This window comes from Lipophrys pholis, assembly GCF_963383615.2.
Source record: "Lipophrys pholis genome assembly, chromosome: 18".
In the NCBI taxonomy this organism is placed as follows: Eukaryota; Metazoa; Chordata; class Actinopteri; order Blenniiformes; family Blenniidae; genus Lipophrys; species Lipophrys pholis.
Window position 1 is genome coordinate 16,237,698 of NC_137646.1, and position 26,784 is coordinate 16,264,481.

A 26,784-nucleotide genomic window follows, 5' to 3' on the forward strand; every position below is an offset into this window, starting at 1 on the left:
TGTTATAGGTTTAAAAATGCGAAGGCTTGTAAATAAAAACAAGGAATGTACTCAGCATGTCAGAAAAAGACTCGAAATTGAACAAATCGTAACACAAAAACAAGCACAAGAGTAGGTGTCGTTTAACACGTTTTACTGTACCGATGAGTGCACTGGAAAGTTTCAAGAACTTTAAACTGATTTAAGACTAAGATCAGTCACTTTCATCAAAATACAAAAAAAAAGAAATCATGACAACAGTTTGAAATAATCACAGCCGGTTACAATCGTTCTGAATTGTTTATAATAGCTTCATTTCTATGTCTTACCCAGCAAAATCATTGTGTTGCTATGTTGCTGTGATTAAGATGGTCAAATTGGAAAGTGGAAACTTCCCATCAACTCAACTAATCCCGTTCTGTCTTTACTGAAAATGAAAATGATGATGAGCTTGTCAAGCAAGAAGTTCTAAAAAATTGGGGTTTACTTCTTTATATGTAAATGACTTTTTTTTTTCATTATACTTGTTAATCCTTTACACTGCACTCATGAAAATGTAATCCCGGGATTATTTGAAGGGTATTTCAAGAATCATTTTCTACTCATTGAAGTCTTTTCATCCATATATCCTTTTTACATGACTCTGAGCAAAGAAAGACACATTTCTCCAGTTCATCACAGGACAAACACAATAACGAGTTATATTTTGCACAATCTGCGAGACACACCCAATATTCGATATTCATGAAAAATAAATTGATTGTGTGTGTTCTTTTTGTTGCACATCTGTGATGTAGTGTTGTAGCACTCCAGAGCACATTTTCAAGGTCATGCTCTTGAATCAGTTCCTGTCTCTTAAAAGCTTGATCTTGTCTTGGTCTCAGGATGCTGCGGTCTTGGTTTTGACGGTCTCGGGTCCTTGAAATCGTGATCTCATCTCGGTCCAGCCTGGGCCTCGACTTGGTCTTGGGTTTGGTGGTCTTGGCAATAACACTGCTGTAAGGTGTAATGCTTACAGTGGCCCATTCACGGATCAGCAGCCACAGCTGTTTTTATACATGAAAATCTTTTTAGTCATGGTGTCGCAGTGTTTATTGCTCTCGCCTCACAGCAAGAAAGTCTCGGTTCAAATACTGGCTGGTCCTCTCTGAGTGGAGTTTGCATGTTTTCTCCAAGTACTCTGGTTTCCACCTTTAGTCCAAAAACATGCACAATTAGCCCCAATTTGCCCCTAGGTGTGAATGTGAGTGTGTGTGTGTGTGTGTGTGTGTGATTGTCTGTTTCTCTGTGTTTGTCCTGTGAAGGACAGGTTACCTGTCCAGTGTGTACGCCACCTTCACCCATAGTTATCTGGGACTGGCTCAAGCTGAGCTGAGCAACACCCTTGACCTTGACCCAGTGTTGTGTATGTGTAGTTAAATGGGTTAAAGGCATACGAATAATATCCCCAAGAAAGATGGACAACGAATACAAACACTATAATTGAATGTTGTGTAATTTCATTAGTTCATTAGATTTTCAATATAAAAGCAGGAGTCAGCTCAACCTGTGTGATCAACGACAACTAATATTTATACTAGTCCGAGAAGTTCAGAACAGAAGTGCCACGGCTTTGTCATGATTGACACAATGAAAAAATAAAATTAAATAAAACGCTAAATGACGTGAGATGTTGGGGCGTGCGAGGGATGCGCGGAGTTTTATTGTGACGTCCTCCGCCGGAAGCAGCCGTGTCGCGCGGCCGCCACTTCACCGTGGTCCTCCCCGCTGTTCCACTGTCACCTCCCACCGGCAGACCGCGGCCGGCAGCGGGGACATGGCACCGAGGAACCACCGGGACGGGGGTACTCTTCCCCTCAAGCCACACCGAGGCAGGAGAGCCGCTTCCACCTGAACATGTCGACCACCTCCCCCCCCCTCTTACCCACGTCGTGACATTTAAACAGCGGAAGAGAAACGACTTAAATGACATCCAGGCGTTTTTGATACCTGCGGCTAGAAGTGCCACACCTTCCCCCGTAGCTCGACAGGTAGGTCCAAACCCTCCGGTCTGCTTCTTAATGATTCCACTATTCTTCAGAGTTACTTCTAAAAGTTGTTAAAGTGTGGTTTGAGGCTTTCTTCGAGCGGCTGATCGCAGCGACAGGTGGAGGTGAGTTTCAGCCATATGGCGTCCGCCCGCCTCCGAAGAACAAACATGGAATTGTTACAGTCAATAAAACACAAGAAAAGTCTTTTATTTTTATTTGTATTCTTTTTTTTTTTTAACCATTATAATAAAACAGTTTCCCTCTGACACAGCAAGTTGTGTATACACACCCTGTTGCACGTATAAAAAGTAACAGAAACTACACTAAAGTTGATCCACATAAAAAATACTTGATAAATAAGTGATGTATTCCCCATCCATCTTTCACTAAAAAGTGAATAAAACTCGTGTCTCGTGTCTGATCGCTGTTAATGAAGTCAACATAGAAAATCAGGGGTGCATGATGGCTTTACAAATATTTACAAGCTTTAAGTTACTCGAATTCAGGGGTGGAAGTAATTACTGCAATAATACTTATGTACTCCCGTCAATACGTTTATTCTGATCTTCCAAGGTGTATTTTTTTTAATTAATTAATTTATTTTTGTCTACACCTGGTTGCTCTTGAGAAAAAATGTGCAGGTGAATTAAAGTGAGTGTCTGCTCGTAACATTGTTATTACATGTTATAGAAAGTAAATTCTTTGTGTAGTTTTATGGAAAAGTACAATCGAGTGGCAGTAATTTGGAGTACATTTTTCACCACACCTGCTGTCATTAGATATATTTATTCTACTTCTATCATGACAGTCCAGAGATCCATGTTATGTAAGGTATACTTAAAACATTTGTTTGGCCAAACAAGAACAATACAGGACAGAAATAATGTCATTTAATAAAAAGAACTTTACAATGCTAAATATTTGAAATGTGTTTGATAGACTTTAAATTTCAGTTTATTTAAGGCCAGATTTTAGGATCAGTCGACACTAATATAATCGCTTTGTAACATTCATTTGAAAAAAATATATATATTTAAACTTTAGACATTAGTTGATTTTAGGCCAAATTGTATGATTCAACGCTAGTATCACTCCAGAAAAGGCTTTAAATGTTTTCTATCCAGAATGTATTTTCACTTGTTTCATGTTTTGACAGCATCAATCCTACCAAAACGTTTAAAAGAAATGATCAATCTCATGATGTGTTGTTGTTGATGGCAGCTAGATATTTCCACAACACCCTGCGCATGTTGTGCAGGTGGGGTTAATAAGTTAATGGAGGCCTGTCGTTGTGGATGTTTGCTCGCTCTCTCTCTCTCTCTCTCTCTGTGGGTGGGAGGTGGAGGTGGTGGAGGAATAGCACGAGCGCTCCTGATTGGGTTGGCTCATGCACGCGGCCTTGGGCTGTGTTTGCACATGTAACACGCTGCCCGGCTGAACCCCCGGGGTCAGGGAAGTCGAGGGGCCTGCAACCCGTCTGTCATGTCCAGCTCTCCTCTACATGGCGTTGACGGCCACCTGCGAGCAGCTGCTGATAAACCAGCGTGTCATATGTACCTGTGGGATTTACCACATGGTGACTGAGTGACTTCCACCCCGTGCACAGCTGTGGTTTTCTTGCCTTCAGTCGCAGGCTCCGCCCACTCGGCAGCATCGTTAGACAGAACAAGGCATTACAAAGTCTATGCAAATACTATTTGCCCATTGGCCGAGTTCGCTCTGCACCAGAGCTGCTGGAGGAGAACACCTGAACCAGGATGTGAGCGTATGAAACGGAGCTCCTGCTGGTGTTCTACTTTACAGGAGAGAGAATCACTGGTACAGGTGGTCTTCCTCCTTAAATAGTTGAGGATGTGTTGCTCTGTGAAAGCGTTTCTTTAAAAAATTAGGACTTTGTGGTTGGCTTTATTGAGTCTGTAGTGATATTTGTGTCTATTTTATCCCTGTTTTATGTTTCCAAAGGAATATATGTAGCAAAACACTAGTTTTACAATACAGATTTGCGGTGCTGTGTAATCATTCAGTTATTTTTCTTTAATAACGGCATGATTAAAAGGTTATATGATAGTTTTATAATGTAGTAAGAAAGCAAATGGGGTGATAGGAGTGGATTAAATGAAAAAATTGTTTGTTTAATGGTAAGTAAAAAAAAATTTTGTTTAATGGTAAATAATTACTAGAGAAGTAGAATGACAAATACTATTGAGTGGTAATAACAAGGGTTCTAAATGTTATGCATTTGATATAGTTATATACACAGTTTTATAATAATAATAATAATAATAATAATTTTAGAATATGTAATATGTAAACATATCCTTTCAGTCCAATAAACAGTCATGAAATAACACTTTAATCATCCATTTACTTTTATTCATATTGATTATTTCAATCTTTTGTGAATAATACAACTTCATATAAAAGGATGCCGATCTGGCTGATGACCCTGCAGCTGACCGGCGGGCACTGGAGGGAGCTGTGACAGGCAGAGATGCCCAGCAGGAAATTACACCCTACCTATATGTTTACTCAGTCTTTTGTGAATAATACAACTTCAAATAAAAATCTGCCGAAAGAGAAAACAATCTCCTATCTTATCCAACCATTTCACATAAATTCAGAACATCACTTGCGCCATTAAGTTTGCTGAATTCCTATAATATTCTCAAATGAACCATATTGCCACGCAGTCATCCTTTCTAAATGCGGTCGCAGAGTAAAAAGTGCGACTCCGGGAGGAAGAATGAACATTTTCTGCAGGCTGATAGTGGCGCTGGTAAACTTTGGACGTTAGACGTGTGAAGATGTTTGCCTTTTGAAGAAAAACCTCTTTTCTTCATCTTAGGAGTTTTCTGCCTGTTAAAGATGAAGGGAAAAACGCAGTTTCCCGCTATTTAAAGAGAAGAGAGAAGAAAAAAAAACCAAAAGTCTTCTCATCGGCTTGTTTTCTCGCTCAAGTAGAATCGAAGGCTGGTGGGTCAGGAGGATTCACGGGAGGAAGACAGCAGCAGGTCTGTTTGCAGAGAGAGAGAGAGAGAGAGAGAGAGAGAGAAAACAGGGGAGAGAGAGAGAGCTATTGATAAGTGCGGGCTGCTGGGTAATGGAGAGAAGACAGAACCTGTTTTCATCAGACTGCTGCCCAAGGCCATCTGAACAGGGATGCTTTGGACAAAGCACATCATATTACACACACACAGAACTGCCATGAACAAACACACACACACACACACACACACAGAGCGAGCTTTACGACAGGTGAAATTAGAGAAGGCGTTACATGCAGTGATTAATAACTTATGTAATGACACGTTAGAACGTTGAAACTGCCGATGCTTGTAAGACTTGGCGAATCACGCCACCCTGATTCACCTCCGCGCGTTAACATTACCCTCATAAGGGGTGTGAATCCACAGTTTCGGACCGTCGCCGGTTCTCTTGCCTCTTTGAGTTGTCACCACCCGGTGAGATGAATGGCTCCAGTGTTATCAGGTGTGGCGGGTTATCTCATCTTCTGTATATGCAAGTTATGAAAAGTGGGACCAAAGCTGCGATTGTGACGGCAGCATTTTTTTTTTTTTTTTGCAGTCATTCAAGCAGCTTTGAAAAAAAAAAAAAACGTGTATTGACATTTGGGCTGGATTGTTAAAGCCTGGGAGCTGATAAGAGGTCTAAATTGACCACCTTATCGAGTGCTGCAGTTCTCTCTCAGCACGGAGACGCAGAGGGTCACACCACGAGGAAAACCCAGCCAGTAATTGCTTTGTTTTTCTGTATTACTTTGAGATTGTGTTTTAATTTAACGAACGCCGGTGGAGATAAAAGCCCGCCTCCTTGTTGATGTTTAGTCCCTCTGAAGTCCCACACAGACTGTGAAAACCGCAGCCTTATTAGTTGCAGTTGTTTTCTGCGATTTGCGCACGCTGGTTTTGATGAACTGCACAGTACGTTCGACTGGATCGACTGGTGAGAGAACCCATGCAGAATCATCCCGGACGTCATCGACATGGTCCTCTCGGGACTTGGGGAGATGAATTAACAACGGAAACAAAGGATTGAGTATGGAAGAAGAGAGAGAGAGAGAGAGAGAGAGAGAGAGAGAGAGAGAGAGAGAGAGAGAGAGAGAGAGAGAGAGAGAGAGAGTTTGACGGCTTGACTTACGACTTCATTCATCCTTTAGTCACCATCCATCTTCTGAAATGCTTCATCCAACTTGCTGAAGCCGTTTTCTCACTTTCATTTGTCTGAAGACTTGTTTCTCTCATCGGCTCCCATCGGTCGCAGTTTTACTGGTGCCTTTGTATTAAAATCATATTGATAAATTATGTAAATATGCAAAAGATATTGAGCCTATGCTGAATTTCCATAAAAAAACATCCGAGTGGAAGGACTTTGAAATGGATTATTATTAAATTCACAGGCCTCCAGACACACAGGGAATATATTTTGGTTTCTATTTGTGTAATATTTCAGTTTCGCCATCAGTCTGGCCATTATTTTTTGTCCTCCCTCCGACAATAAAAACAAGATATTGAGTTTGCGAAAGAAAGAACTCAACAAGTGTGTTGGACAACACAAAACTTTTTCTTTTTTTTTTATTATTTCAGCAATCTGTCGTTCATGATGCACTAATCAATTAAACGCTTCTTCCCCCTCCGCCGCCATATGCTTTAATGCCATGTCACCTTTATTTATCTTCTTCAGCGGGACTCTGTTAAGCTGCAAAGTTGAGGCGATAAAGTGGTCATTTCTATTTCACCTTCACACCCCTGCTAAAGCTGACAATCCGGGAGCGGCTCTGCAGTCACAGTTCAGTCTCATGACACACACACACACACACACACACACACACACACAAACACACACACACATCTCTCCAACTCCGGCTTTTATGTTTGAAATAAGAGGCGAAAAAAAAGTTCATACAGTTTCACACACAAGCTAAACCAACAGAAGAAAGAAATTCCACAAATACAAAAACAACGGCTGCAGCATGTGTAAAGCAACTTAAATAACCTTATTTAAATCAGTCTGTTTAGGCTCTACTTTGGACAGAAACGTAATAATTAAAATAGGAACTTAAGTACTTGTGCAGCGACACATTCCTTATTTGTCTTTGCTGGGAGATATTCAAATATTGAGGAGATGTATCAGCCTCGAGCTCAATCATTGCACCGGATATTTCGGAAAAACATAAATTTTTCCCACTAACCGAGGTGAAATTTTGAACTTCCTTGTTGTGCTTCACGTAGACACAAAGATATTATTTTTAAGCCGATGAAAGAAATTGGGAGGCTGGCGATCGTCACATCTGAGGAGCTGGCAGCAGGGTCGGTGTGCATTGACAGATCGATTCATCCTGTCTGGTCCAAGATTGATCCTCCAAAGTACAACAACAGGAGTGCGTCGAAGTAGAACATCAGAAAATTTACATGAAATAAACCAAATAGCTGAAATATTGATCGTGAATGACGCTGCTGCAGCGTCTTGGTCTGTCGGTGAAGCACGTGTGACAGAACCCACCGTAGAAGGAAGAAAAGGATGAAAAACACATGAAACAGCAGACGGCGAGCTGGATGTCAGACCTGTTGGCCCACTTTTCCATCACCACACCCTTCCCCTGTCACCCACATGAACATGACCCCCCCCCACACACACACACACACATAAACTCCGCAGTAATTGCCAATTATATAAATCATGACTCCTACACTGTGACACGCTGCTTACATAAACCAAACTTCTGTTTGTTTTAATCAGGTGACCGAGCCGTTGGTGAAACAAGCGACGCCTTTGTCGAAGCCTCAAGCAGCCGCTTTGAGAAACTTTATTCAGTTGCAACCAGCAGAAAAAGGCGAGGGAGATTTTAGTGTTTTTGTCTATAGCCCTGGCCTGCCTGTATTTAGTTTTGAAGTGTTGGTATGTATAATATTTGGACCAGCAGCTCAGGCCCACAGTCAGTATCGGGCACGCAAGAAGAGGTGGAGGAGGGCGGTTGGTTATATTGAAATGTCATTAGCGGTCAGAGATCAGGTCGCTTTAGTTTCTGTCACGGTATCAAATACCACCTTAATATAATATTAGAGTTGATTTGAGCTTTTAAAACATGTTGATCTTGCACGCAAAGGTGTGTGGAAGTGTCTGAAAGTAACACAATGAAGCGTATTTGGATTCACCAATATGCAAATGCGGGGAGGAGAGTTTACGCTCACGGATCATCTATTAACATAATCGCATGTCATTTAGCTTTATACCGTATCTCAGCAAACCAGGCTCTTCGTTTACCTCTGGCTTGGCTATGCCCAATGGTTAAAAATAACCTTCTCTTAGTAACAATGGCTGTGATTTTTTAGAAGCTGTACCTGTGGGAGGTTTACCAGAGAGAGCAGCGGCGCAAAGGTTTAAAATAGCTGACACCTTCGTGGTTAACTTGCTGTACTGCCTGGATGATGATGATGACGATGATGGGTTCGCTTTGGAGACAGATTAAGATGTCAATTTGAGTTGTTTTGATCCCCGTACCAAACGCTTTCTTGTTATTTACTAGACTAGATATGCGGCTCCATTACGTCAAGCCAGACCTCCCTGAATGAATAAAGCAATTATTTAAAAAGTCAGAACTGAACGGTTCCAATAACCTCTAACCTCCTGAATATCATTCAGCTTTTTTAAGTGTCAGCTATTTAAGTTTGTTGCGGTTGACGTTGAATCTATTGGAATAGTCTATCATTATGCAGTTTAACTGTAACTGCAGGTGATTCCGTCTTTAAAACTGTGTCACTTGTTTTTCCACCGGCCGTTATGGTTTCCCGGAAATAGTCTCTTATTCATACTAGTTGGTTGTCTGCCCTCGATTCGAGCTGGAGTCATTTTACAATTGCTGTATCATCCACTCGTGTAATGAAACCCTTCATTTAGTATTGTTACGAGAACAACCGCTCCGACCACACACACACACACACACACACACACACAATAGCTCCTGATCCCAAACAAAACTAGATGCAGGTGAAATCGCTTCTGACCGGACTGTTTCCAGGGGAAGAATTATTTTTGGCCCTATCTGTTCGGGGGAAATTCTCCTCCCGCAGCATCCACTCTCCGGTTCTGTGGGTATAACCCGGTCTTCAATCCATTCCACATTTAGAGGACACTCCACAGCAATCTCACTTTTATTGCACCTGTTTCTCCAAGATGAAATGTTTCAATTTCCGACGAAGAAAACTCCGAAAGTGAAAAAAAGTGGGAGGCCAGCCAAGCTGCCGGCACAGAAATAGCTCTTCCCTTCAGTAATCGTTGGGACCATCTTCCCTATCATAAAAAAAGACTGGGGCAATATATAATATATTGAATGGCACAGAGAGCAGATAAAGCACAGTTATTGCCGGGCCAACAATGGCCAGTATGTGAATGAATGATAGTCATTTGACGCAGAGATTGTATCTTTGATCTCATTACGAGTTTGGAAAGTCTCCAGGGAAACAACATGATTGGTCATTTGGATGTTCTGATGTGAATCTCGGTGAGCTGCTGCTGGTTACAGTAAAGCCTGCAGGAGGCTTTCGAGGCTGACAGAAAGCGCTCATTACTGACAGGTTTGCGTTGCAGCACTCACTGTCACGGACTGTCTCGAGCACGCAAAGCCATAATGTGCGCTCGGAATCAATTCCGCTGGTTATTTACGTATCTGTGCGCCTCAGCATGTTGATTCATGGTGTTTATTTAGTGAAATACAACATAGAACTTAAGCAGTTACAGTAGATGCTGCGTCATTTTCTCGTGTGAAAATATAGATTTTATCACGTGCACTCTGCACTACGGCAAAGAAAAACTTTCAACCTTGACCTTAAAGGTTATCATGGCACTATTTTACCGGTCTTATCCACTCAAGCTGAAATTCAGCCAAATGTGCCTCCTGAACTAAAACGTGCTTGACACACCTCTTGTAGCATATTTTAACTCGTCTCAATTTAAAGTATTTTAATCTGTGAATACATCGTGTTTTGTACTTTGCTTTTGATGATGAGTTTTGTATTGAGCATTGAATCTTCCAAAAAATCTAAGTACAGTAGTGTTATTGGAATATACTGTGTTCTCTTTGATAACAGTAAAACAAATACATAGCCATAAAGTTGTGATAGCGCACGTGTTATCAGGTGCCGGCTACTATTCAGTACACGTGCAGACTTTTTGGGACTTTACAAATACAACTGAAGTCAGATGTGGAAATCTGTTTATTTCTCTTTGTTAAGTCGATATTCAGCAAGTCACAAAATACATTTATTTAGATTTATAGTTCAACCAATCAGTACAGTTGCTGACTGTGAATTCACAATAGTAGATGCTCACAAAAATATTTTACCCGCAAAAAAAGGTTGTTTCTGTGAGTACATAATTACAACACTTTAGACTAATTACCTTCCATTGTTAATTCTCATTGATTCCGTGACTATTTTAGTAAACTATATATTTATGCTTTGCTGGATTGTAAGTAATTACGCTATGATTAATCTTGGTCCAGAATGATCACACACTGGCTCTCGAGAGGCTTTCGATGCATCATAGTTTCTATTCTTAGAAATAAAGGGGTCTCCTCACATCTCCAGCCAAATAAAAGTTACCTATTAGCTCAGGAAGCATGGATTCAGAGAGTGGAAGGCAGCCAAAGTGCTTTGAGAAAAGCTACAGAGACGCGGTGGTACCTTGCCAGCTGCTACACTACACAAGCAGGGCTCTTCATAGCACAGTAGTGGTTGATGCCAATCTGACGTTCTGCCTCGCCGTGTGCTGAAGTATCTTCTAGAAAGTCACTGAGCTCCGGGTTGCAGCATGTGTGTGTGTGTGTGTGTGTGTGTGGGTGACTGGATGAATGTGACTGACCATGCAAAGCACTTTCAGACTGATAAGGTGGATGAAAAGCTCCACATTAGTCCCTAACAACCAATTAAAACCGACACACTGTGGCCCCCGAGGTCTAAATATTGATCATAGCGACTTCGAGTCGTCTTGTGGCGACAAGTTATTCTCGTCCTTCATTCTGGCAGTGTGCGGGGGAGTCGGGTCACTTGTTTAGGCCTCTCTAGCCGGGACTGTGCAGAAGTACATCTCGATGTACTTTACAGGAGAATAATCCTTAAACAGACAGCAAAGGTTGGGTGTTCACCGCACTAGTATGCAGTTCTCCTGTTTTTCTCGTCTCTGTGTGTATCTATGGCTATTTACTCTGCTAACAGAGCAAGTCAAGTAGACCAACTGGAGCCAGAACATACATCAGCCTGCCTTGTTGGGCGTATTTGTCTTGTCATTTTCTTTAAGCTGAGTCCTTGGGAGTTGCCTTTGAGTCTTAACATGGTTGCCACTTAGTTTATCGGAACAGTGACGTAATGTAAAGAGCCGGTTAATCATTTGCCCCCCCCCCCCCAGCTGCTTGGAGGAGGTCAGTTTTCGGTTTTGTTCGGGCCAAGACGATGCCTTATCATCTCGGGCCCGCGGGACCGGTTCCCCTCTGACAGCAAGAGGTTTCTGCTGACCAGCTGCAGGATGTTTAGGTAGAACTACAATCAACTTGTCAGCGCTCAGACTACACAGAGCCAGTTTTTGCCTTGCAAATTTGCAACCTAACTCCATTCCGATGCAAACGAGCTTTTATTTCCGACTCTTGTCAGCCAACTATTGGCCTTTCCACTGCTGCTGTGCCGTCACTGGATGAGATATACATCAAGGAAAACACAGCAAAATAAGTAGTTTGTCTTCTGGATTCCTTTAAATTATTAAATTCTAATAAGGCTAGGGGGGGGGGGGTGAAAGGCCTAAATGTCTTATATTTTAACCATTTAATTGATGTATTAAAATTATCGTACAAACATTTGACATAAACACTAATGTCAATTTGAATATTATATTTACTGACCATTAAAAAAAGTAAACAGCATAAAAGTTACAAAACTCTTGTTGAATCGTCTTGTTGAATTTTTGAAAATAAAGCAGTTTTGTGTCGCAGTACTATCCGAGGAATGACCGAGAGTTATGTAAACAGCGCCACTGTCCATTTGCCGCCGTAATATTTAAACGGTTCTTTGTATCGTCTAATTTTGCTGAGCACAACCATGTTTTCCAGCGTTCAGCTTCTTCCAAAGCTTGTTCAATTCCCATGATTTGACACGCGACAGAGAAAGTCATGAGAACAACTTGAGGGCAAACCATGAAAGGATCCTCTTCTCTTTGGTGTGCTCACGCTTTTGTGTCCTTGTACCCATCCTAACTTTATAAGTAAGGATTTTGTTTTGCTTGTTTATGTCTTTGTCAGCAAATAGAATCAATGCTTTTTTTGCTCATACCCACGAAACGAATGCTCGGCAGAAGGGTCGACTGCTAAATGGATCGCTAAATGCAAGTTGAGGCCTATTGTGGACTGATTTCTGTGTACAGTATAGGCTCATTAATCTTGTAGTAAAACTATAGATCAATGCTTTTGCAATTTCATTACACAGCTGATGCTTACAGATCAACCATTGTCATCAAACCGGTTGTTAAGCCCTGTTGTTCTTGAGGAATGATGAGTAAATTTGATGTATTTATTAGGGCCCAGTGCGGACGCACAGTAAGAAAGAAAGGTGACGTGACGACTGAGACTCTTTTCACTCATCAGCAGCAGTTAGAGCTTGATGAAAGATAGATGGAAACATTAGTCATTAGGGCGATATAAATAAAATTGTTGTCACCTGACTAACTAAAATATACTGTAATTTCTATTGACATTCTAAGCCTATAGCGGCTGAACTCGAAAATGCTGTTTGATGACCTGTACCGGCTTTATTCTCAAATAGAAACATTTCAATCTTTCAAGTAAGGACCGTGTTTGCCTGCCGAACTAAAACTAGAGGGCTGGTTTCACAAGATAAAACAGTCTGAAAACAAAGTGTTCTTTGATCGTATGGGACTAACAGCTCTAGCCTAGCGCGGAGATAGTGAACAGAGACAGACTAGCCTCAACTAGACACAGGAAAAACTACCAGACAGGACACCAGAACTCGGGGAAACCATGACAGAGACGCCGGGAAATCAACAGAATCAAGAGTCATCCTGAAGTTACTTATTGAGTCAGAACTTCACTGCGACAGAACTTTTACTGGCGCATAGTTTGTTTGTTTTTTTTAATCAGGAGAGAAAACCTGTTTTCAGGAAGGAAGCAAACCTGCTCATGATTTATTCCAAATCAATTATGTCAAAGGGCTTAGCAATAGTTGCAGCAAATAAAAAAGATCGCCGTGTTTTGGCAGAGAGTACTCTCAGTTTGCATGTGGTCCCCAAACAAATCCGAGCTGCCTGCGAGGCTCGGAGACCGGCCCATTAAAACAAACCCGAGGGCGCACACGGGGCCCACAGCAAAACGCATCGCCGAGATGTGGAATATACACGAAGCACGAGGACGGAAATGCCGCCCAGCGACGAGAAAGCAGGAGGCAGCCCGAGTGATCAGCGGACCCAGATCTTGTCAGATGATTATTGACCTGCAGGAATGTGAACAGTAATTGTAACAGTCGGCTGATAGTGACGAGTGCAGGGTCTAATACGGCCGCTGCATTAATGCCAGAGTTCCCTGGGCCTGCTGGGAAATTACCTCCCCTCTTGCTTCCCTCCTGCAAAGATAACGCGCCCTTCGGCTGGGTGGGTGCTCAGCGGAGCAACAGTGTGTGAAACAAGGTGCTCTTCCTGAAGCGCCGCCTGGACGACCCTCTCCTCCTCTGGAAGTTGCACTTGGCGGGGTGCGCGTCTGCCGGCCCTTTTTCTGAAGTAGGTGTCAGTGGATGAGACGCTTTCGGTGAAGAGGATAGTGGGCGCTCGGAGACGAGAGGTTGTTCAGTGCGTTTTCTTTTTTTTTTTTTCTTCCCTGCCTCCTTCGCCCCAGCTCCGGCTCTGGACTCTTATTTTGATGCCCTTGCGCTCGGCAGCAGACCTGTAGGAGGATAATTAACGTCTTGGGAGAGCCTAAGTCATGCTTTGTTGCTTTCCCACAAATAATACAGGCTTTCATGCTGGGAAAAAAATAAATAAATGTGACCTGGCCTCAGAAGGTTGTGTACAGACTCGGAGTGATAAGTTTGTTTGTACAGCTGCTTGTTCATTTATATCTATATATCTCTGCAGATCTGAGGACTTTTTTTTTAATTGATGCTCACAGGCGGAGCAAACTATCTGTTCCCACATGTATATTTGATTTATTCTTTAAAGCGAGCCCTTTCCCCCCTCAGGCGGAGCCCACCAGGAGCAGTCAGCTCGCTCCCTCCGGGATTTTACACAAAGATGGATGAGTCCCACAGCAACTAAAACCCCTTACATCATAGTTGCCGGGCTTTACTTATATAGAGTAATGGATACAGATGACTGCCCACACATTGATACTTTCTTTAAATCATAGTTCAAACAGATTTGCATAGACGGCACAAAAACACATCTCATCAATAAAAGGATCCCACTGTGCCATGGAGCCATGTGGATCAAGAATAAGTGAAAAAAACATCATTGATCGATCAATTCTTTTGTGTGTCTATAGTCCCCATTCATAATTTCCTCATAAAGTTCTCTTAAACTTGCTTTTACTCCAGTAATATACCTTAACAAAGTGCTCTCTTGTCCCCGTCTGGTGTATTTTTTACTTTCTTCTGAGCAATATTTGGTGAGCTGCATCTGTTTCATGAGACTCTTCAGCCCAGAGATTTCAAAAGCAGACTGTTTTATAGCCGGCCCGATAAACTGAACATGGAAAAATATGTTACGTTTGTTTTCAAGAGAAGATCACATAGAATTGCCTAGAAGTGCGTAACTCAGTCAAAGAAATAGTTCTTTTGGATTTCCTTTTTTTTTCTCTTACGGTCCATCAGTCAAAGGTTTTGTAGGAAAGTAGTTCTGAACTCCGATTGTTTTCTATTGTGGGTTTACTTATCGTCAAAGAAAAACCTGTTTTATGGCCAAAGAATGAAGGTGACCTCCTAAATTCTTGTTTACATGATACATCTAGAAAGCGTTGATACACTATAATGAAAAACAGGAGGAGTGTGTACAAAACAAGAACTGTACACTTCATAAGAACAGCTGCTGATTTCTATTTTTTGTTTTTGCAGTGTTAGTCCTTATAGCGTTTTCAGTATCACAGAAAAACGTGGAAGAAGACACTCATATTCGAGAAATCCAACCTATCGCCTTATTAAGCCGACCGTGCGTCAGTGGCTTCTGCCGCTCGACGTGGAGCACGACGTCCGCCATTGTTGTTGTTAAGTGACGTCGCGGTGGGCCGCGGGATTATCGGGTCGGGAGGTGGGGCGACGTACATGAAACGACGTGGATACACGAAACGTCGTTCTCGTGTGGGCAGGCCCTTGCTTGGGTTCAACGAGAGGTAACAATGTCGCCCCTCGACTCCTGGCCACTGTTCGGCCAGGGCCCTTCGTGTCCCGTCCCCCACGGGGTCAGTCTTCGCCACCTGGGCGGTCGTTGTTGTTGCTACAACAACCCCTCTGACTTCTTTTCTCATGCGTGTCGAATAAATGCCGGCTTCACCTGGCTTCAAACCTTCTCTCAGGACGCATTAACATGAGTTAATAAATAACTCCACCTCGCTTCATTTGACAAAGTCCTGTACTTCCATTTTAATGAGAATGATTTGGAATAAAGCATCTAAAACTGCCTCCTGATGTGTGTTTGTATAATCTTTTTTTTGAGCCGATTCCCGTTCTGATCCAATAGTCGGCTGGAGGTAAAAAAAGGAAGTCCCGCACAGTCAAAGGGACTGTTTTGTTTTGCGGGGCACACACCATTCCCCGTCTTCCACTAAGAGACACTGTGTCCTCTACCTCTGTCGATCCCTCTTTCTCCTTTGCTTTCAGACAAGCCCATTCAAGACTCAGTGATTAATTATTTACCCAGGCAATGAAATGCCAAAGCCGAGAGAAACACACCACCAGGAGAGAAAAGGTCACTCCCATCCTGCGCATAGATATACACACACACACACACACACACACACACACACACACACACACACACGGTGATTGATGGCAAAAACATCTTTATCAGTGCTTCAGGCAGACAGAGTTCTCATCCTCATGTCCAAACACACTTGGGACCAAGGGCGAAGCAAAAAACTTGACCGATGAGATGAGATCTTCAAGAAATCCTGAGAAAAAGGAAGAAAAAAAAAAAACCTGCTTCATTTAAAACCCATTCAATTGTCAGAGGTGGTGAACTGTTTGATCAATAGCGACTCTTGAACTGTGTTTGCTGCAACCTTTCCTTGATGAGTGAAAATGTCACGGACAGAAAACGACGCGAGCTTTGTGGCTGGACATTTTTGGCTGCGTCACTTAGTCAATTCTGTGTGTGCGTGCGTGCGTGTGTGTGTGTGTGTGTGTGATTAAACTTTAATGGTTTTTGTTCATGTCTCTCCGCAGCGCCACACAGCTGGCCAAATGGGGTGCCGATGCTGCAGGATGATCAAAAGGTGAGGAGTTTTTTTTTTTTTTACACATTTCTTTAGATTCAGTGCATTAACACCCTCGTTTCTGCGTTTTCCATCGTATCCATGAAGGTTTTTTTTTTGTTTTTTTTCATCTGTTTTGCCCAATTTAGATTTCTTTTCACACTGTTGCCCCATGACCAACAATGTCATTTGTCAAGTTTAGCGGTTGAACAAATTCTCGGAGGACATGTGGGCCTACATAAAAACTTTAAAAGGCAAGCTCTTGAGAATTCAATTTGTTGTCGCCCAAAGTAAAATGTCCACTCTTGCTTGTAATACCACTCTGTACAAGACGATGGTGTATAGTGAGCCATGAAGCGTCTCCTCAGGTGAAGAGGAAACCACAATGGCCGAATGTTGATCATTTGGAACCAATCTAAAACTGTCAAGTTCATTAAAGATGGTCTGAAGACTTAAGGAGACTAAAAGGAGAATTATATACCAGTGCAGCCAAAACTGAACCTTAAGAAAAGATGCTGCAAACAAAAAAACTGAAAATGCACATTCAAATATGTAGAAAAGTTCTAGCGTATGACTAATGAGGAATAAATTGCAGTCGGGTTTTCTCTCTGTTATTGGATTGAAGCAATTAAAACACATTTGTGTTCCCTTGTACTCCCTCAAACTCTTTAGTCTCGCAATAAATCTCTCCCCCTCTCACATGTAATCACATGTAGTGCTCACAGGCAAGAGCGTTCTTGCTCAAAATATAGTGAGCTGTGTGTTCTTTTGTTATTTGGGTTTGCGCATTTAATATTCATTACACTCAGGCTACAGGGGGGAAAAAAATGGCGTAAATGATCATCAGCAGTCCTATTAGGTTATATTTATTCAGATTAAGCCTAATTTTATTCATAAAACAGAGTTTATTTAGCTCAAAATTACTCACCCCTTCAATCAAATGGAAAATAAAACATTCCTCGCCCTGTAATGACTTATTATACAACAACCCATATTCCCTCTTATCTCTTTTCTTTTAGCAGAATATTTTTATTTGATATGTAAGTATGTACATTCTTAATTTTGTGTTTCGAGATGGAGCGTTAACATTCATGCTGGGGGGGGGGGGGGGGGGGGTGATAAAACACCTACAGGAGCTTTGAGCTCAGCTGTAATTTGTGTCAAAGTATTGTGTTGATAAAACATGACAGTGGGATGTGGTAAACGGACGACCCCCCCCCCCCCCCCCCCCCCCGTCACTTTAAGCTCATTAACATATCAATTTTAGCATTAACTCTGACGATCAATTTCACGGATCATAGAGCATTAGAAATATTTTTTTTTTTTAAAAAAGCTGTTCTCAAAAAGTTTGTTTATTTGTTTAATAAAAAACTTGGGTTAGTTACAGGATCTTCAATCAATAATTAGCTACTTGGATGAATTTGACCACGAATGAAACTTGGGGAAAGCTTCCCTCGCGACTCGCATCCTCCGACTATCGACTTTCTTACCTGTCGCGCAGGTAATGATTTTTCTGTCTCGTTTCGCGCAGACGGTGAAAGGTGCATTCATAATAAGCCTCACGTTGGGCTCTCAGTACAAACTGTGGGTCAATATGCCAATACCCATCGCCCTTGGTTACTGTATTTCTTCGCAGGACTGTCTGTTCATTAAAGGCCTCCGAGGCGTCGTTGTCCGGGGCTCGGCATCGCCGACAAGTAAACAAGAAGACGAGACGCGGCCGCGGGAAACGAGATTTTGATTGCGGATTAATGAAAAGGGCACGCTGTGATTCGCATACCACAGTTGTAATCCTCCCCCCCCCCCCCCCTGTGCGGTTTTTTTTTTTTCTTCTTCTTCTTCTTCTTCTTCTTCTTCTTCTTCTTCCATGTCAGAGACACACATGTGAATGCTCGTGGCACGCACACATACCTCCCTAATTGTCTGGAGTGTCACATTTCTGGGATTAGCGGTGTTTGGGGTTTGGGCAGGGTGGGTCTTTAGGTTACTGGGTCAACCGTACAGCTTCAGAGTCCCTGGGCCGGCACACGGGAAAACTTCTCACGCCATGTCATTCTTATTCGTATCATAATATATTTAAGTCTGGTAGAATATAGTTTAAAAAAAAAAAAAAAAAAACATCGATCTTAGCATGTCGACCCACAGCCTATTTCTCACTCTACCAACAACTTTCAAAGCAATATCACAGCAGATACTTCAGAAATTTCAACGCCCCCTAGTGTTATGGCGCTGAATTGCTGACACAGAACTTCAAAAAGTCTTTGTAACATGACTAAAGGCCCCTGCATACTCCCTTTTGAACCCATAAGAACAAGAAGAAAATTCGGCAGTGACGTCAGCCAGCAGCAGAAAAAAAAAGCTTTTTCGGCAGGACTGTTCATACTCCGATAAGAAGCTGCCAAACTCGCAGGCCACGCCCCCTCACAGCAGGCACAAGTCTGTGAAGCGGCGTTTAGACTTTTCAACTGCACAGTTTATTTCTGGCCTCCAGTGCTTTCAGAAATACATTTCTCTGAACTTTTTCAGTTATAAAAAAGTTTTTGTCCGAGCGCGATGTTAGTCCAGTTTTAACTCCAGGAGCTGACAGCTGTTCGATATGCGTTCAGGTGCATCACGTCAGCCTACACTCCGACATTTTAACGAGCTGCGGCGCTCGTACAGCAGCGCTGTTACAAGCTAAATATTATTAAAATATTATCGATAGTCATGAGCGAACTAGAACACGCATGCGCAGCACACGGCAGTGCAGAAGTTTCGGCAGTGCGGCTCCTACATAGTTCGGCCAGGGTGGTTGGCACAGCCGAAACAAATTTGTTCGGCCGAAGGAAATGACGTCATTTTGTTCGACAGGACCCTGCACTGCCGAACTTTCGTCTTGTTCTTCTGGAGTATGAAGAGGCCTTTAGTCTTTAGAGCTCCACGATGTTGTTCTGCAGAACTTTCCAAACTTTCCAAACAGCAACAAACTCAAGCTTTATCTTCCTCCCACGGGGTAGAAAAAGTTCCACCAACTTTAAAAGGACAGAGCGTCTCGAATTGAATGCAAACATTAGGATGTTCATCGCAAGTCTAATGGCGTTGGCGGCGTTGAATCCATCGGCGAACTCGCGCCCATTGTATTTTAAAACAGATGTAATCAGCTTGAGTCTCTTGGTGCACCAGAAGCGAGTTGGCAGTGTGGTCACATCACGCGGGTGAAGCCGGAGGAATCCTTTTCATTGCTCTCAGTCAGTGGCAGACCGAGCCCGGCGCCTCGCACAGCTTCTTGACCGGTGATCCCTGGATGCAAATAAAAAAAAAAAAAAAGTGTGACATCCAGGATTGGAGAGCTCCTAAGGAAAACGTATTGCATAAGCACGGTCCCACACCGAAAGTAGGGATTCCCAAGAATCAACCGCGACAGTTTGTATGCAAAAAAAAAAAAGTCTTAGCTTGTTAAAACCCCACTGCTTTGCCTTCGTCCATTTGATGGTAAAATCATGAGGTGGATTTGAATCTTTTGTTTGATTTCAATCTGGTTACCAAAGGAACATTGTCACATTGCTTACAGCCGTTACGTAAAAAAGAAAAAGGCTTATTATTCAATCACAGAAAAGGCTGGAGGGATTATGTCCTTGTATTATATTTGCCTATGCCTGTTTATGTATCTATTGCAACCATATTATCATGACAACTGGAAGAATTTCCCTGAAACTGGCCCAAAAAACATGGAGGGGTTAAATGGACAGTGCTTTATCTATCTTTGTATGGGATTTGATGGACTTCCGGTTTTGGTCTGAGGATATTTTAGTAACCGTATTTTATTTTTTAGGTTACTGTACCCAAGACTGCAGTCCAACCATGAATATATCAGAAAAAAACTAAAAAAGAAGAAGAACATTGAAGCTATTTGTTTGGTTCTTTGAAAGATAGAGTGTCTGGTCTCCTGCCGTTGATCAAAATACAGTTTCACTTTCCCATAAAGCTTTTATCCCGCTTTATGAATTATTGCTCTCTTTTTTTTTTTTCATGAGAAAAAAAACCTTGTGTGTCTCTCTCTCTCTCTCCCTCTCTTTTTTTTTTTTTTTTTTTTCCCTGAAAACGCGCCTCAAATTTCACCTTGGCATCCAGGACGCTGCGGCGGCGCTGCCCAGGAGCGAAAGAAATAGAAAACATTCATTTTCTCAGCTTTCCGCTGTGAAGAGAGGGCGACGGGGAGGATGAGGGGTGAGAGAGGGTGAAGATAAGTGTGCGTGTGTGTGTGTGTGTGTGTGTGTGTGTGTGTGTGTGTGTGTGTGTGTGTGTGTGTGTGTGTGTGTGCGGGTGACCTAATTGTGCCTGCTCACTGTTCGAGGTAAAACAAAAAAAAAGACTGCTCTGGAATCAATCAATACATTACAATACATCGACTTAGTGTTTTTATTCCGTTCACCAATGCTGAAAGGGGAGAAGTGAAAATACAAAGACACAAATGAACAGGAGGAGGAAGAGGAAGAGGAAGAGGCAGGAGGTGGAAAAGCGCCTGAGGGAAGACACTCAAATCAAGGAGAAGTCAAGTGCAGGGGATGGAAGCTGCGGCTATATCACAGTTGGCGGGAAGGGGGGGGGGGGGGGGGCTGTTGTGGAGGGGAAGCACCTGGAGAGGCGCGAGATGGAGGCCGCTCCGCCGGGGCGACAGCGGAGGAGAAAACAAATGAAACCTGCGAAAAACAGGAGAGGCGCGAAGAAACATGAGGGGTTCGCAGCAGGCGATGTCTGACAGCCTGTTACACCGTCCGTGATGGAAGCCCAGCGCTGCCTTGGTTGCGAGAGACGGGACTCGTGCCCTTGTGAGAAAATACTTCAAAGTGGGAGCGTCAGACAGTCGCGACGGCCTGCTCAGGGCTGCTTTAAGGTATCGGCCGTAATTAGTCTTGGACCTTTATCAACCTTCAGCGCCGCAAGCAACCCGGGCATCCAACAAATCTCCCCGAGAGCCCGTGGTTTACATACTGAAGGGGTTAAATTTCACAGCCTCCATATTGCTGCGTTACGTCCTGACATTTTATAATTGTTTTCCAATTGCAAAGAGAAAACGTTATTAGGCAGCTGTAAGTACGTGGCTTTTCTTTAAGGAGCTGATTAAGGAGTACGGCGTATAATCAGGGCTCTTTGTTATTTGCAGCGTTTCCGCAAGCAAACTCAAACGATCATTTTTAAAGTTGCTGTATCGTGATTATCATTCATTCGTTTGTTTTGCTGATTGTTTCTAATCAGCTTTCTTCAGCTGCGGCTCCCGAGTTTGCTTCCAACTGGGGAGCCACGTGGCCTGGCAGGCAGAGAAATGCTGCCAATCCTCCACAATCAGAAACACAAGAAGCAGGATGCAGTGCGTCAGAAAGTAACCCGTGATATATTTTTATTTTATATTCTTACTATTACACCCTTACTATGACTATTGCACGAGGACGAGGCGGAGTAACGGACAGAATCCACAGAATACATGAACTAAACACAGAACGACGCCGCCGCTATTTTAAGTTGCTTGTGTCTCCGCCGCTTCTGAAAATCGTTTCCTTTTGTGCAGTCAGGCCTGTGCAGCCGTCCTCGCCAGAACACTCTGCATAATATATCTGACGTTCACACGGGCGGCGCCGGCTCGCTGCAGACTGGTGGAGAACACCGTTTTGCACGCACGCCCGCCCGGGGTGTTGCGAGGTGGTATTTGTGGGGAACATCTGAAGCCCAGACAAAATGATGGGAGAGAAGAAAAAAAAAAAAATGAAAAAGAAATAGAGAGTTTATCTGTCATTCTTCCTGCTTGTTCCTGTGGGCAGTTTGAATTGTTTGAAAAGTGTCGAAGCCGGCTTTTATACCAGACGAGGAGAATTCCTGGAGAGATTACAGGGGAATTGCTGCCGTCGTCGTTTGAACTTTTGTTTGCTGATTAAAAAGTCTGAAAAGTGGGTTTAGGTTCACACGAAGTCACGGTCATGTTTTGGGAAAAATGCTCTGCTTTTTTTTTTTAGGATAAAGACATTTATGCTCTCAACTTTTTTTGAATGAAGAGGTTTTTGTAATAAATCATAGAATTTTTTTATTTTTTTTTCACTGTAAAGCCAACACAGTTTTTTGGGGCCTCAAACAGCAGAAAACGTGCCACAAGTGGTAAAATGCACAACTTATGGTCAACTTTTCAAAACATTGTCTTAAAATATGTGTAAATATGGGTTAATTAAACAGTGACGCTCAGAGCCGCTGAAAATGCAACTTTTGTCAAAAATGAACAACAGCACCCACTAGTGGCCCAACATGAAAATGACATTTTCACAGTTTCTGCCGGTAAACGGACATTGTTTTGAGTTAGACGTCTCGGGCGAATGGCAGCGGGTCGTGCCGGGTCATTGTGGTAAGGAATTATGTTTCATACCTTAACTGGTTCAACACTGCAGCTTTAGCGACGTGAGGTTAATATACAAACACGTGTGGTTGTTCATTACTCGGGTGCAAGGTGAGCAAGTTTCGAGTTAACGATGTTCGGTCTGCCCTCTTGTCTCCGACAGCTACATCTACGACCCCTCGGTGGCGGTGGATGTGAGGAAGACCGACTCCCTCTACCAGCCCCACCACCTCCCAGGGGGGGTCCCCGGCGGCGACCCGCTGAGCCCCCACCGGAAGCAGAAGGAGGGCTTCCACAATCTGGGCTACAACAGGTCCAACGACAGCACGCTGCGGCTGGAGGCGGACAACAACCACGTCAACTACAAGCTGCACGCCGCGCCCACGCCCGTGAAGGAGCCCTACCGGCAGGGCGGGATGCCGCCCCCGCCCGGGGAGGGGGGGCTGTACATCATCCAGCCGGACGCCGTGGGGCCGAGATGGGCGATGCAGGAGAAAGTTCCCAGCCAGGTGCCCGTCTACCCCAACATACGGGATTATGAGACCCAGATGCGCGGCGAGCGAGACCACCACGACGTGAGGAACGGGTGGGGCGGCTCCGTCACCCAGTGCGAGACCACCAGCAAGAGCCTGTCGACGGACGAGCTCGACGAAGGCGTCGGCGGGACGCCGGAGTACCCGTGCGACACGGGGGACGAGGGCAGCGTCCTGTCTGTGGACATCCACACCAGCACCACCAGCCTGTCGTCGGCCGACACGAAGGACGAGCTGCCAAAGACCCCGGACGTCTCCACGTTGGAGAGCGGGATCTCTGTGGCGAAGAGCGAGGACGAGGCCAGGGTGGAGGCGGACGAGGTGGAGAGCGTCACGGACTCCATGGTGGCGGAGGCTCTCGCCGCCTTGGAAGCCGCCACGGCGGGGGAGGAGTGTGAGTGACGGACCTGTGTGTTTTCTCTCGTCACGGGAAATAAATGGGAAAAAAAATAAACTTTGAAAGAACATCTTAAAAAAAAACACCATGAAAATTCTGCCACAATTCTGAACAATCATGGACTGAATGAAGGAAAACTCTTGTTTACAAGAAAAGTACAGATGTATGTTTGAACAGTTTCTTTTTTTTTTTCGTTGATGTGGTTACACTGACAGAAGACAATGTCCGCCTTGTGAAGGAGGCTACTCCCCCCCCCCCCCCAAAGCTGCAGAGTCTGCGTAAAAAGCCACAACTGTCAAGCCACGAGTGTGCCGACTGGGAATCGCCCGCAGCCTTATCCAATCCTGTATTTTAACACTCCACGGTTCGAACGAGGAGCCTGCGTGTCCCGACCCACTGCTTCGCCACGTTGGCCGCGCTGCCCTCGAGCACGACGACACACGGCGCGTTGGCTCGGCGAGCTCTTTGCTTTTCTAATATTTATATAAAAAAAAATCCCAGCTTTGAAAGGGCTTTGATTGAGATTACATATCCCGAAAAACGCCCATGTATACTGGAGTTGGATCGACAGCACCTCTTTCTATACTTTTTTATAATCAGACACATTGAAATCTGATTTTTTTATTAGTTTTTTTTAAAATCACCAAAAATTGTCCAGTCGGCGAAAGAGCACTGATATTTGAGATCCTGAAGCACATAAACATAAAACATATCGATAATGTCATGTTTACCTAATGTCACGCAGCCTTAATCCTGGTACACAACTGCTCTACGGGGGGGGGTGTAAAAGTGCCTTGAGCTGATTTTGTTTCTCATTGCAAAAAATAAATAAATAAACAAATGGTTTGAAAATCAGGAAGTAAACGTGAGGCGTGTTTTGGTTATGACGAATGCTAATGCTAAAGGCTAACACATACGCTTCCTTTTTTTTTTTTACACTCGTCCTTTTGTATTTGTAATCTTTTCTTATTAAGCCGATATTTTTTATTATTTTTTTTTGATACGTCTGCCACAAAGATAAGATACGATAAGATTCGATTCTGCGAAGAGGAGGAAGAGGAGGAGAGCCGCGCTTACTCACATGCGTGTCACGTTTTCGAGCGTATTATCCGCCGGCACATAAAAGAAAATAAGAATCGCGGTCGCATACCATGTCAGAGGTGTTCCAACGGTGTCAGACTTTAATTTGAATTGTGGCGTATAAAGGCCGTTTGGATGACGTGTCGCTGAGGAAAAACTGAGACCTGAAACAGTTCCTGAAGTCTTCGCCAGACCAGCGAAGATCACCGAGGGGATCGCGATTCTCGTCCGGCCTGTGACTTTAGTTCAGCTGCAACTGAACTAGCTGAGGCTCGACGACGCAGGAGAAAAGGACCAGAGCACGTTTGAAACGCTGACGACGCTAAATAGAGTGAATGTGTGTTTTGACCGCATCTTCCCTTTTCAGTCGTCGTTTTTTTTTTTTTTTTTCCTGCCAAATCATTTCGACTCATGTTTGTATTGTAAAATTAAAAAGAAGTGCTTTAAAAAAAAAAAAAAAAAAAAAATGGTCTGCTTCGATTTGTCGTTTGTTTTCACCCAATGGCGGTTTTCAATCAGGTTGAAGGCCAAAGTCACTTTTGAAATGGCGTCAAGAGTCGTTTTCAAAAAAGTTGCACGCTCAGTGGCTCGGAGCGTCGTCGTGTAGAATCAAACTCAGCACACCCCCTGGTGTTTTGTCTTGTTTCTGTTCAGAAAAAAAACAATCAGAAACGTGTTTAAACGTTTATTATTTATATTAAAACGCTTGTTTACGACTCTCTCTGCTTCACATCCCTTCGAATCACCGCGGGACCGGGCGTTTAATCTTCGCCGTTTGCGGCAGTCGGAGCCCCGGAGGGCATCGGGCTCTTGACTAATGAACACCTTTGGGTCTTTTGTCCTTGACACACACGCACACACAATGCCACACACAGTGCACTAACACACACACACACACACGCACCATGGAAACTTCAACTGCAACAGAAAATGACTGGAAAATGATTCCGATCTGCTGACGGTGTCGGGGCTGGTGCGCGCTGTCCTCAACAAAACAATGAGTCAATGAGATGATATCGCCTTTTTTTTTTTAAGATGGCACCGACAAGCTCTTTCTCCCTACACCAGGAATTGTCAGACCTATGAACTTTGAAAGTGTCATTCATTTGGTTCTGCTGTATTTCTCAGAGTATTGAACATAAAAAAAAAAAAAGGCTAAGCTTGGACAAAACAGTGAAAACTGCTATGAAATGGCGTCGGCAACTAAGCCAGACTGTGACGGGGGAATTTGTGAAAACGTGCTGAAAGCTGCAGGAGTTGTTTTTGCAACCGAGAAGCTTTTTGGCCCGTACGCGGCCTCTGATCTCAAACCGGTTTTGACACCCCCCCCCCCCTTGCTGTATATAGAAACGCGACCATAACCGCCTTTGTTTGGCACACACGCAAACTTGATGTTTCGCCGTCTGTTCGCGGCTCCAGGCGCGATTGATAAGATCGCAAGAGTTTTCGGAGCTTTTCGACTCGCGATGTGCTGAAAACTCGACGTGTCTGTATGAGCTGTGCGGGTGTGTCAGGTGCAGGAGGGTGGAACTGAGCCCCATTAACGCCGAAACGGCTCCGTCTTTGGACACTCGTCTATTCGTCCCACCCCTCCCTCCGTCTTCATCCCTCTTTTGTGGCTCCCTCTGTGCTCGTTTTAAAATCCGGAAACTCATTTCTGTCTGGAGCCGGACGCCCCGGCCTCATGTCACATCATTTAAACATGTTTTACAGCCCTTCCATGCGCACTTGGCGACAACAAGGATCCGTTTAATAAAAGCGGTGACTCATCCGCTCATCAATGCGTCGTCTCACAGCGCAACAACAGGGCCCAGCCTTCCCCCGTGCGTCACCGGATTACTTTGATCCTTTCAATCAGTCGGAGGATAGGTAGATCTATACGTGGGGGGGGGGGGGGGGGGGGTGCGGATAAATAACAGCCGGGTGGCTTTGGT

The 26,784-nt window shown here is 43.7% G+C and overlaps 1 protein-coding gene across 1 annotated transcript; it reads left to right on the forward strand.

The window, feature by feature from the left end:
• Positions 1–1,775: 1,775 nt before the first annotated feature.
• On the forward strand, positions 1,776–25,295 carry LOC308124037 (uncharacterized protein). The gene is made up of 3 exons (XM_080486817.1): positions 1,776–2,009; positions 16,454–16,503; positions 23,004–25,295. The coding sequence occupies exons 2-3, from the start codon at positions 16,472–16,474 to the stop codon at positions 23,773–23,775; spliced, it is 804 nt and encodes a 267-aa protein (XP_080342943.1). The 5' UTR covers positions 1,776–2,009; positions 16,454–16,471; the 3' UTR covers positions 23,776–25,295.
• The last annotated feature ends 1,489 nt before the right edge of the window (positions 25,296–26,784 follow it).